Source organism: Brachyistius frenatus, unplaced genomic scaffold (assembly GCF_029030835.1).
Source record: "Brachyistius frenatus isolate BFR_SWC_R1_liver_20210118 unplaced genomic scaffold, ASM2903083v1 Contig_16, whole genome shotgun sequence".
Classification (NCBI taxonomy): domain Eukaryota; kingdom Metazoa; phylum Chordata; class Actinopteri; family Embiotocidae; genus Brachyistius; species Brachyistius frenatus.
In genome coordinates this window covers 1,352,053-1,364,683 of record NW_027210615.1, presented here as the reverse complement: position 1 = coordinate 1,364,683, position 12,631 = coordinate 1,352,053, and the positions used below count along the sequence as shown (strand labels likewise).

The 12,631-nt window shown below is 42.0% G+C and overlaps 1 protein-coding gene and 6 non-coding genes across 7 annotated transcripts in view; 1 reads left to right on the top strand and 6 right to left on the bottom strand.

The window, feature by feature from the left end:
• The window catches only part of sema3h (sema domain, immunoglobulin domain (Ig), short basic domain, secreted, (semaphorin) 3H), a 64,210-nt gene that overhangs the window by 28,804 nt on the left and 22,775 nt on the right, over nucleotides 1-12,631 (top strand). The window contains exons 3-8 of the mRNA XM_069693919.1: nucleotides 384-446; nucleotides 1,184-1,303; nucleotides 2,376-2,469; nucleotides 2,917-3,036; nucleotides 4,685-4,830; nucleotides 5,677-5,791. Coding sequence (XP_069550020.1) covers nucleotides 384-446; nucleotides 1,184-1,303; nucleotides 2,376-2,469; nucleotides 2,917-3,036; nucleotides 4,685-4,830; nucleotides 5,677-5,791 — 658 coding nt within the window. The remainder of the gene's footprint in view (nucleotides 1-383; nucleotides 447-1,183; nucleotides 1,304-2,375; nucleotides 2,470-2,916; nucleotides 3,037-4,684; nucleotides 4,831-5,676; nucleotides 5,792-12,631) is intronic.
• Nucleotides 6,674-6,746, bottom strand: trnar-ccu (transfer RNA arginine (anticodon CCU)). The gene has a single exon. It is a non-coding gene; the product is annotated as a tRNA-Arg (tRNA).
• On the bottom strand, nucleotides 7,338-7,409 carry trnam-cau (transfer RNA methionine (anticodon CAU)). Its single transcript has one exon. It is a non-coding gene; the product is annotated as a tRNA-Met (tRNA).
• On the bottom strand, nucleotides 9,254-9,325 carry trnam-cau (transfer RNA methionine (anticodon CAU)). The gene has a single exon. It is a non-coding gene; the product is annotated as a tRNA-Met (tRNA).
• On the bottom strand, nucleotides 9,332-9,404 carry trnar-ccu (transfer RNA arginine (anticodon CCU)). The gene has a single exon. It is a non-coding gene; the product is annotated as a tRNA-Arg (tRNA).
• Nucleotides 9,718-9,789, bottom strand: trnam-cau (transfer RNA methionine (anticodon CAU)). Its single transcript has one exon. It is a non-coding gene; the product is annotated as a tRNA-Met (tRNA).
• On the bottom strand, nucleotides 9,796-9,868 carry trnar-ccu (transfer RNA arginine (anticodon CCU)). The gene has a single exon. It is a non-coding gene; the product is annotated as a tRNA-Arg (tRNA).

Below are 12,631 nucleotides of genomic sequence, written 5' to 3'. Positions count from 1 at the left end.
GATGTTTCTTGCCTGTCATCCAGTAGAAGCAGCAGAATCTAGTAGAAACATCTGCAGTGAAATTGTAGGTTAATTAGCCTCCATTGCTGCTGCTCTGACAGTTTTGCCCATTACCAGATCTCAGTGATGCTTCCAGTTGGTTTTTATTCTCTCCTCCCTGAAGCTGCGTCTCTGTTCAGACACAAGTGGTACAAAAACCTCCCGCCTCTCCTCCTGCTCTTCTTCATCCAGATTAGTCATGTTTTTATGACTCTCTCTGCCACGCTTCCTCGTGAAGCACCTGCCAACTCCCAAAACATTTTATTGGAAATGTCGAGCGAGCAATAAAATAATTTCTTAAATCTCTTTCTCGCCCTGTTTGTCCTCTCTTTTGTTCCTTGCAGCTCTACTGGCCCGCCAGTCCAGACCGTGTCCAAGAGTGTCTCATGGCTGGGAAGGATCCAGAGGTGATTCAACAAACACATGTCACAAAGATACACACACTAGATTGCATAAGGACAGCAACATGCACCACAGTAACTATATTAATGGTGTCACACAGGAAAACAGGTCCAACCAGATCAGCTTGGTTTTTCCTCCTTTCTTTACTTCCTGCTGCCTCATGAGAACTGTCTGCAACAATAGAGCAAGACAGTTGCACAACAGATTACAATCAAGAGCGGAACTAAAGCTGAATGAATCCGATTCATTTGTGAACTGTAAACAAACAAACAAGCCCTGATGCTGGCATGGATATCAAGATTCAGCTTCTTGAGATATATTCAGATACAAATTTAACATTCGAAGAACAAAATGTGCAGACGTGCTTATGAAGCAAACAAATCCGCCAGATCCCAAATATGAAGATGATTCCTGTGCTTTCATGTTCATAGTGAGTGCTGGGGGAGAGCCTTCTGTATTTTGTATGTAGGATCTGACAGTTTGGGCAAAGTTGTCTTTGCAGTTTTCACTGAAGAATCTAATGACGCATGCAGGTCATATTCCTTATCGTTAGAGCAACAATTTATTGTTTGGCTTACTCTATTATTACTTTTATAGTAGTGTTATTAAGTGATATGAATTCAGCAAGTTGATATGAAATAACCAGTCAATAGAGCAAGACAGTTGCACAACATATATATTTATGTAATAAAATATTAATACAAATCATTATGCCTTTCTCACATCGTGTCTCTCTGTGCAGTTGGAGTGTGCGAACTTCCTGCGAGTTCTGCAGCATTTTAATCAGACTCACCTGTATGTGTGCGGCACCGGGGCCTTCAACCCCCGCTGTGCTTTCATAGCTACTGGCATCTTCCATCAGGTAATACTGCAGACACTCTCACATACACACACATGCTGTGTAAACATACAAATACATATTTTCTGTCGGCACTAAGAAATTATTGTTTCTGTAACGAAACGTTGACAGCAGAGGACTCTTGCAATGCAGTTTGTACCACCCACAGTCCTGTGTGTGTGTGTGTGTGTGTGTGTGTGTGTGTGTGTGTGTGTGTGTGTGTGTGTGTGTGTGTGTGTGTGTGTGTGTGTGTGTGTGTGTGTGTGTGTGTGTGTGTGTGTGTGTGTGTATGTGTGTGTGTGTGTGTGCATTCAGCCCCCACACACAGGCCTGTGAGCAGCTTAAATATCATATTTGGTATTTGCCCCTCTGCCCATATACTGTATCTACCTGGGTTCATTCTGTGCCATCTGTCTATAATATATACAGTTTTCCTTTTGTCATTGAGGCTGCACTCTGGGAATACCACACACCATTGTTTTTTTATTTGACATTTTTACACCAGATGTGGTGTAAATGTAATTCCAGAGGTTTAAAAGTGTCTCTATTTTCAATCTGATTGGTCCATAATTTCTCATCATGTAGACACATGTGGGTTATCAGAAATAGGTTACTGGTCCTAGATTTCCTCAGTAATGGGGGTCTTTGTGTGTGTGTGTGTGTGTGTGTGTGTGTGTGTGTGTGTGTGTGTGTGTGTGTGTGTGTGTGTGTGTGTGTGTGTGTGTGTGTGTGTGTGTGTGTGTGTGTGTTCGTGTCAGAGAACAGTTAATCCCATGAAAGGCCATGTGAGATCAGAGCAGAAGTTCAGACGGGGTTCTTAGAGGAGAGGTGGTGCTGATTGGTTTAAGACCAGGTTTCACACATTTTAAAATCCCTCCACTTTTCCCGATTATGCTCAATTAGCAGGTCACTGCGTGCATGTGTGTATGTGGCAGGAGAGGTCAGCTGGCCGAAATAGTGTTTCTGACTCGTTGATCGTTTCAGTTGAAATAAAAAAAAAAGTATTAAACAAACAAGTCTCCTATCTGTCTCCTTCTGTCTAGCTGATTTTCTACCTCTCTGTCTGACTGACCTCTGTGTCTGTTTTTCTCACCAGTCAGAGCACCAGACTCTCTCATACGGCCACACAGAGTGCGGGAAGGGGAAATGCCCCTACGATCCATTCCAGAAAACAGCTTCCACTATTGTTGGTATGTTCACTATTTCTTTAAACGTCACCTGGCATAAAATATGAATTAAGAATTAGCAATGGAGCGAGTACAACAAGTCTGTGAGCTTCGGTGTGGAAGATCATGCACTCCAGTTTCTCTCGAGCAAAAGACAACCTTTCAGAAAAGAATCATCTAAATGTTTACAATCAGTCATTTTTTTTATCAGACAAACAACGTTCACTGATTGTTTATTGGGATGTTTTTGTTTCCAAAACCCCATCAAGATGTGGTAGTCCCATACGATTTTGGCATTTCTTTAGAGACTGAAGAAAATTTTAGTTTACAGTGTGGGCAGATAGCAGAACAGGGAGAGAGTTGCAGTATGTCTGCAAAAAGAGCTCCATGACTTGTGAACAGCTGCTTTTTCTTCAGATACCTTTGGGTGAACTGTTGTGAGTGTATGTTTTCCCTGTGTATTCTGTGTAGGTGAAGAGCTGTATGCTGGCATCACCTCAGACTTCATGAGCCGGGACTCTGCATTCTTCCGCAGCCTTGGCAGCCGTCATGTTATTCGCACTGAGCAGTACGATTCCACCTGGCTGCAGGGTGAGTGCAAACAAAACAACAACAAACTATTAGAGAACCAAATAAAGTAAAAAAAATTTTTTTTTAAAAAAAAAAAAGCAAAAAAACCACACCTGCTTTTCAAAACTGATCCTGTCTCACTTTGAGTAAAACTGTCCTAAACTGTGTCTTATATTAAGGCTGCACAATAATTTTATTAAAATTGCGATCTCAATTCATGCCTCTATATGATCATTCCTAAATGCCACCAATTCTGATGCATTTTTATTCTGGACATCAGATGCATCAAAAGAAGCGCTCCAACTCACTCCCTCAACAAATTACAACCCGGTGTTACACCACGTGATGCAGAGAAGCAGAAACCAGCAGTGAGGAAAATAAACCCAGGAGAGCAAGTGACAGACAGACAGACAGACAGAAAAGGAAAACGCACAGAAAAATACTGAAAAGTAAAAGTTGTGTTGAATATAAGAAGCTACATTTAGGCTCAAAACAAGAGCGTTCCCTTTCTGTTGTACAAAGTTGATTTGCCAGTGTCACACCAAATTCTGCCTGTCCGCTGAGAACTACATGCAGGGCGGCGCACTACCAGAAAGGAAAACTACCAGACATCGTAATGATTTGACAAAGCAGCTGGTCTACTGTCAAAAACAAAACAATATTCTTTGCCAGGTTCCTCAAAGATAATAAACTGTGCTGATAAAACCATTAAATTCTGATCGAGTGATTGGAGCTGCGTGCATTTTTCAGGAGAACTGATTGTAGCTACAAGGTAATGCATTTCCTCTTATTTCAGTTCAGGTCATTATAAAATGAATGAAATTCACACTGTCAAGACAAAACAGCCCAAAATATGAGGTGCATCACACGAGGTGAAAGTAATTATTGGTGAGTCACCAGAACTCGATCCTTTGTCAGGCACCATTACATTTTTGGGAGTTTTCTAAACATTTAAATTGAAAAAAAAAAGTAGTGAGAGAGAATTGTAATCTCAATTCAAGGCAAAAAAAATTGTGATTCTCATTTTATCCAGAATGGTGCAGCCCTATTTTATAACAGAGATGTGTTTCAGTTACTCTCCTCATGGTAATATCTTCAATGGTCTTCTATTCAGACTGAACTGTGAGTCATGAAGGGTCGGAACCAAAACACTGAAGTCAGTCAAATTATGCAGGAATTATATATCACCAGTGATTCCTCCTACATACAATACATTCTGTATCTGTGCTGTTTGTACTTCTACTTCTCAAATGTGTCTGCGATGTCATCCCCTGAGGCAGATTTGAATTTATACAACAGCCATCTTCCTCTTGACTTCTGGTTTTGTAAACTGAATATTTTGAAGTGAACGGAATATCTTTTCCCCTAAATCAGCATCTCTAAAATCATCTCCTGCACACCCGGTTGGTGTTTTATCAGGCCAGTGTGTCGACGTCTGCTGCTGATAGCAACCAGATACATGTTGACTCTTTCTGCTGTTTGTAAACTCAGTTGTACCTCGATTGCTCCATCTCTGTTCCTTATACACTCCGACCTGCATGTTACGTGCATATCAGCATTAGAGGTGATGAGCTGTAATTGACTTGTCTCTGTGTGTGTGTGTGTGTGTGTGTGTGTGTGTGTGTGTGTGTGTGTGTGTGTGTGTGTGTGTGTGTGTGTGTCTCTCTAGATGCCCAGTTTGTGCGGGTAGCGCCGCTGTCTGAAACTGATAATCCAGAAGATGATAAGATCTACGTGTTCTTCACTGAGCGTGCTCAGGAGGCGGAGGGAGCTGCAGGGAAGGTGCTCTACTCCAGAGTGGCACGCGTGTGCAAGGTATGTGGTTTGTTTGTCAGACCAAGATAGAGTGCAGGTTTGTGTGCTCATGTAGTTTATGTAAACTTGTGTCTGCCTGTACTGTAGACAACGTACGTGCCGGTCAGTGTGTGTCTGTGTCTGTTGAGGTGTGTGTTGAAGTAAATAACTGTATGTTATTGGATGTTCTACCCACTGTATATAGATACGCTGTTTGAAGTCTGCGTATGTGAAACTGTTTATGTTTGTCTCCATCACTGTTTTTTCTGCACCGCAGTGATACTTTGTTAATGTTCGTCTGTTTGCTGCTTCATGTGTGTCGACATGCAGAGCTGTGTTTTTGCCATATTACAAGTATATGTGTAGCTGTGTTGAAAATCCAACAAATGAAAGCACATTAAAACTGCAATGATTGATCAATCAGTTGATTGACAGACAATGTAGCTGTAACTATCTGGATATATTTAATCCATTAATCATTTAAGTCAGTATTAAAGTAAAAAAATCCCCAAAATATGATGGTTTTAATGTGGTTTGATGCCTTTACAGTTAATAAATCATAGTAAAATTAATATCTTTTGAATAGTGATGATTGTTGGGCAAACAAAAACACTATTTGACATTGTAGACAAAACTCTAAGCTCTGACAAATTATGATTAGTTAAATTACTTGTAAACAGTCTTTATTTTCTGTCCTGAAGAAATGAGAAGTAATCTTAGGTGTCATAATCATTTAAAATTATAGCCTTGAATCCCCATAACTGGCTTCATATTTAAGACTTTAATCCTTATTTATTTCTCCAATAGTTTGGAGGAGGTGGTTAGTCATCCTGCATCTGATTTAATTTTGTTTGCATTTCTGTGCAGAACGACATCGGAGGCCAGAGGAGTTTAGTCAACAAGTGGAGCACTTTCCAGAAGGCTCGTATGATGTGTTCAGTCCCAGGACCAGACGGCCTTCAGACACACTTCGACCAGCTGCGTGAGTCCAACCACGAGCATCAAACATTACATGCACAGTAAAACAAATCACATCAAACGGGCCTCAACCGCTGGTGACGTGTGCAGCTGGAGCTCTGCCACTGAAAGTTTCATAAAAGAGGAATTCAGTGTTTATGAGTGTTGCTGTTTAGACATGCTGAAAGAGTTCACAGACTGAGGAAACTTAAATGCACTTCACCACCGCCACAGCGTAAGTCTGCACGGCTCCACCGTTACCACGGTGACCGACAGCCCTGTCGGTCACCTTGGGATCGTCTTCGTGCCTCAGCCTTGGTTACCACGGCAACTGGCCTCAACATTCAGTTGCTTTGGGTTTGTTCATTATCAACGATTCCTGCCAGTGTCCTCCGGTCAGCCCTCCAATCACCTGCCTTCACTCCTGTATTGCATTTAAAAGGCTCTGCACACCCACATGGATCTTCAGTTACTGATGGCTGAGAAGTACACGGATTCGTCAAATTTATGGTACAAATAAAAATGACAACTCGTTGCTAAACACAAGTGCTTGTTGGTTGTATTTCTGTGGAGATGGTGCCAAAGCCCCGGTGGCCTAATGGATAAGGCACTGGCCTCCTAAGAAAGGGATTGTGGGTGTGGGTGTGTTGAAAGAGGGTTTCGCCCCTTGCTGCTCTGTACTACAATCACCACTTTATTTATAGCAAACTTATTGCCTCTAGTAAAAGGGGGGTGTTCAAATGCAATAAAGCATAAAGAGCAAAGGACGTTTTTCATTATGTAATGTCGAGACTTGAGGAATAAATCTCCATAACAAAAATTAGCCTGCTAGCAGAGGATAGTTTCGATCTATCGACCTCTGGGTTATGGGCCCAGCACGCTCCCGCTGCGCCACTCTGCTGTCAGTCACCCCAGATGGGACTTGAACCCACAATCCCTGGCTTAGGAGGCCAGTGCCTTATCCATTAGGCCACTGGGGCTTCAAAAAAAGGTGCTCAGAGAGACACTTTAGACAATGCATAAATTCACACAAACAGGAGGGGATAAACATTGTGATGCAAATCACAGAAAACACAGTGACCATGACACAGAAGCAGTGATGTAATGATGCTACAATGGTAGTGCTCAGCAGTCTCATTGACCACTGGGTAATGGACCCAGTGTAGTGTCTCTTCGCCACCCTGTCGGTATTCACCTCCTCGTGAGACTCGAAATCTACTAACTTTGGTTTAATAAGTATTTTGTAGAGTGACAACTGTTGTTAAAATACTGGAAATTTCATTGTCAATACATCTCCCTAAATCTGACTCACTATAACCATAAGAACAACCAGCAGGGAAGAAAACACTGCTAGCAGAGGATAGTTTCGATCTATCGACCTCTAGGTTATGGGCCCAGCACGCTTCCACTGCGCCACTCTGCTGTGAATGTCTGAAGATGGGATTTGTATCTGTAATCGCTGGCTTTGAAGGACTTCAGTCGACAAAAAAACGGTTAAAATAAAGAAAACTTTGCTTTAAATAAATACCCTACGTCGTACACGGGACAACCAGCAACAAAAATCAACCTGCTAGCAGAGGATAGTTTCGATCTATCGACCTCTGGGTTATGGGCCCAGCACGCTTCCGCTGCGCCACTCTGCTGTCGGTCACCCCAGATGGGACTTGAACACACAATCCCCAGTTTAGGAGGCCAGTGCCTTATCCATTAGGCCACTGGGGTTCTGGTAGTGTATTGGTAGAGGGAGAGATAAAGAGCTGGGAGCAGACAGTCATCCAACACTGAAGTGGCAGGGATCATGTGACAAAAGCAGTGATGTAATACAGCAACAATGCTAGTGCTCACCAGTCTCATTGACCTCTAGGTCAATTGTGGGTTCCATCTGGGGTGACTGACAGCAGATTGACTCAGCATAAGTGCGCTGGGTGCATAACCCAGAGGTCAAGTGATTGATACTATCCTCTGCTAGCAGTGTGGTCTTGGCTTCGGTTTTTCCTTAAAGACAACAACAGTAATTCCTGTGGATATTAACGGTCGTCATTGTATTGAATTCCTCTGCCAGAGATTGTTGATTCCAGTCTTTTTCTGGTGATGCTCAGCGGAAGTGTGCAGGGCTCGCAACCTAAAGATTGATAGATTGACACTTTCCTCTGCTGGCAGCTCTCTCTTGGTTGCTGGTTTTCCTTAGGCATCCAGTGAGTAGCATGTAGGGTGAGTTATTGCCAATGAACCTTCCAGTATGTTAACAACAGTTGTCAGAGTACTCAATACATCTTAAATTAAAGATTGTGGGTTCAATTCCTACTTGGGTATTGATACCATCATAAGTGCGAAGAGACACTACACTGGGTCCATTACCCAGGCATGAATTAGACTGCTGAGCACTACCATTGTAGCATCATTACATCACTGCTTTTGTGTCATGGTCACTGTTTTCAGGGCTTTGCATTTCTATCTTTACTCCCTGCAGTTTATGTACCTTGGTAAATTGTCTATTTTGTCTCTCAACAGTTGCTCTACCAAAGCCTGGTGGCCTAATGTATAAGCCACTGGCCTCCTAAGCCAGGGATTCTGGGTTTAAGTCCCATCTGGGGTGGTTGGCAGCAAAAGAGGTCCATAGATGGAAACTATACTCTGATTGCAGTGCTTCATTTGCAGCTGGTTGGATTTAGGAGGGATTTATTGAAAGCAAACTTTTCTGTATTTCAACAGCATTTGACAGTCAACAGATATTCTCCAAAGCCAGCTATTGTGGATTTGAGTCCCATGTATTGACATGGAAAACAGAGTGGTGCAGCAGAAGCGTGCTGGGCCCATAACCCGAAGGTCAATAGATTGAAACTATCCTCTGCTATCAATGACTTCTTGGTAGTGGTTGTCCTTCGCAACCTTTAATTTGCTAAGAACTAGTCTAGTAAATTTGCATCCATTTGTTTAGGCCCTACCGACCTGGTGAAAACCTGTCTCCGTTTTCCTCCGTTTGTATTGCATATATCTTTGTGATGCTAATTCACTTAAGTAGCTTTTCAAGTAACAGAATTTTTTTTTTAGGGCAACCAAAAGAGCCTTATTTTCATTAGTTGGAACCCCAACATTCATGTACTCTGACTTTACATTTTGAGCTGTAGAGCAGGTTGGAAGATGCAGATTCAGCCAGACTATTAAAGTATGAATGAACAACCCTACTTAGAAGTAAGTACTTCTAAAGAGGATTTCTCCCCTTTCTGCTCTGTACTACAATCACCACTTTATTTCTAGCAAATGTATTGTCTCCAGGAGGGAGGTGTTCAAATGCAATAAAGCATAAAGAGCAAAGGACGGTTTTCATTATGTGATGTCGAGACTTGAGGAGTATATCTCTCTATAATCGCTGGCTTTGAAGGAATTCAGTTGACAAAAAAACGTGGCTAAAATACAGAAAACTTTATTTTCAATAAATCCTCCTTTGTCCTACACAGGGGACAACCAGCAACAAAACTTAACCTGCTAGCAGAGGATAGTTTCGATCTATCGACCTCTGGGTTATGGGCCCAGCACGCTTCCGCTGCGCCACTCTGCTGTCAGTCACCCCAGATGGGACTTGAACCCACAATCCCTGGCTTAGGAGGCCAGTGCCTTATCCATTAGGCCACCGGGGCTTTGGCAATACAGTTATTGAGAGACGAAATAGCAAATTTACCTAGGCACATAAACAGCAGGGAGTAAAGATAGAAATGCAAATCCCTGAAAACAGTGACCATGACACAAAAGCAGTGATGTAATGATGCAACAATGGTAGTGCTCAGCACTCTCATTCATGTCTGGGTAATGGACCCAGTGTAGTGTCTCTTCGTCCTTTTGATGATATCGATCCCCAATTTGGATTTTAATCCACAACCCTGACAGACGTTAAAGTCCATTCAAAGAAATGTTGTTGTCTATAAGAAAAAACTGAATCCAAGAAAGCTTCGCTAGCAGAGGATAGTTTCGATCTATCGACCTCTGGGTTATGGGCCCAGCACGCTTCCGCTGCGCCACTCTGCTGTCAGTCACCCTGGGTGGGATTCGAACCCACAATCCCTGGCTTAGGAGGCCAGTGCCTTATCCATTAGGCCACCAGGGCTTCAAAAAAAGGTGCACAGAGAGACACTTTAGACAATGCATAAATTCACACAAACAGGAGGGGATAAACATTGTGATGCAAATCACAGAAAACCGTGACCATGACACAAAAGCAGTGATGTAATGATGCTACAATGGTAGTGCTCAGCAGTCTCATTGACCACTGGGTAATGGACCCAGTGTAGTGTCTCTTCGCCACCCTGTCGGTATTCACCTCCTCGTGAGACTCGAAATCTACTAACTTTGGTTTAATAAGTATTTTGTAGAGTGACAACTGTTGTTAAAATACTGGAAATTTCACTGTCAATACATCTCCCTAAATCTGACTCATTATAACCATAAGAACAATGGAAATGATGTTCTGTTACACAGAGACAGAAAATATATACTGTAGCTGTAAATTCATTTGTAAATGCAGATGTAGATGGAACTGACAAATAGATCCATCTCAGTCTTTTGGTATATTTTTGAGTCATAACATTTTCCAGTCGTTGCTTTGACAGTTATTGTCATTGTGCTAATGGGCCTGTCAAGAAATCCACACTTGTTCCATTTTAATTTCCAGAAGATGTCTTAAAGTAGGAAAAACATATAGGATTTTAGTCTTAATGGAACATTATTTTGTCTTTGAAAAAGCTTTTAAAAAGCTGAATAGTAGACGGAAATCTTCACTGTTGTGCTCCAACTACTGAACCAGGTTGTGGACACAGCACACTGTCTCTGTGCCACTCTGCTGCCACTCACCCCTGCTGGGATTAAAACCTACAAACCCGCCCACTGGCTCGAGACTACAAGGTTTTGATTAAAAGTCTCCATTACAAATGGGAGGCATGGAGTCTGAAGGACAGTTATTAATTTCACCTGGCACAGTCTAAACAAAGGACGCTAAAGAAAAAGCTGTTAATAGAGTATTGTTTCAGGCCTTGACCTCTGAATTTGTGCCGAATGTGCTTTTGGTATACCACCTTGCTGTCCACCCCAACTTTGAACTCAAACTTGAAATTCTAATCTGTGGCTTATGAGGCCAGTGCCTTTTCTACCAGGCCACATGATAATCAGGTTTTAGTCAGTGAACAAAAAGCTGCAGGTTTTAGACATGCAGTTAGAGTACATGTTAAAAGAGGGAAAGTGTGCAGTCAGGACTGGATTCTTATCTCTGCTGTTTTTGTAAACTGATGACGAGAGAGTAAATGAAGGGACTCACTGAATTACCATTTGGTGTGAACATATTCAGTATATCACCACATCCAGTACACTCTGTCATATAGTCAGACCCTCACACAGTCATACATGCAACAATAAACACTCAAAATCACACACACACAGCTTGTCAGCCTGTCTCTGTACACAACACAGTTCGGACTTGTCAGAAGCACAAACATTTCTACCCAGCATGCCGGGGGCTGCATTTTACACATCTGATAAGGGTGCATACAAAATTTGTTTGTGAATGCACTTCAGCAACACGCACACACACAAAACCACAAAGCTCATATACAGGAGATTAACCCATCAGGTTAAGAATGCTGTCAGTGTTTTGTTTATGTCATGCTCTGCCACACAGAAACAACACAAATCCCATAAAGCTTTGACAGTCTGCGGGTCCCTCATAGCAGCAGAGCAGTGGATGCCACCTGGCTGTGTGTAGTTGTGTTTATGTGAAAGTTCTCAGGGAATTAAGTTTGAGTTGAGTTTTGGAAAACATGAAAGAAATCAATCACATTCACGTACAAAGAGAGTCTGCCTTTTCAGACATCTGTGTGTTTGTTTAAAAGACACCAAAAGGAGCAAATAGCAGCAGTGTTTGGGTTCTGCTCGTTTCTGCTGTGACACTGTTGCTGTTTTTACAGATGCAAAGGATCCTTTATCATGTGGGACAAATCCATCTTCAGCTGCACAAAAAAAATACAGTACATGACACATTTCAATATGAAACAACAGTGATGCTGTGTTCCCAATGACATACTTCCAGTAGCATACTAACAAATGTCAGGACTTTTACTTGTGCAGTGGAGGAATTTTGACAGGGTAGTGTTGTTTTAAATGGCACACTGCTGTTCTGCACAGACCAGAAATAACCTCAGCATGTGAATGAATCACATGCCAAAATATGTGCAGTTTTAATTATTTTACCCAGAAATCAAAGTGTTTTCTTTCCCTCTGTTTAACACACTGAAAAAACACACTGGTAGCTTCTGTCCAACAGCAATAGAAAAAATATTTTTTTGTGTGTGTTCAGGAACAGCGGCAGCTTCCTCAGATGCCTTAATTTGATAATAATTCTTTACATAGATGGTCCCGTCCCTTCCTCTACAAGATGGCGACCGTTTAGGGTGAAAAGCGTCCAGAGTTTCACATTTCTCGTTTGGACCGTTTGGAGTGCATCATCTGAGTACTCGTAGCGCGCTGCATGTTTCAGTACTTAACAGTGGGAACCCACTCAAAACAGTGAGTGTTCGTACGTAAGTACTCCATTTGGAACTCAGCATGTCTTTGTATGTTAAATGATTCCACCGTGTTTATAATGTCGCATGTGTGATACTGTTTTGTTCCGCTCTCTAGAAGACTTCCCACCTCACTGTTTTAGAAGCGAAGCCTCACATCTGTCCGACTTGGTTGACTTGCTGCTTCAGTCAGGTTTTCTTGATTTTTTGCTTCAAGCATGGTAAAGTAGGCTATGTTGGGAAATGGTTTCTTTTTTGCCTGTTTTAATGGAGTTTATTGTTGTTATTTCTTTGTTGTGCTCTAACCTACAAACTAAGTT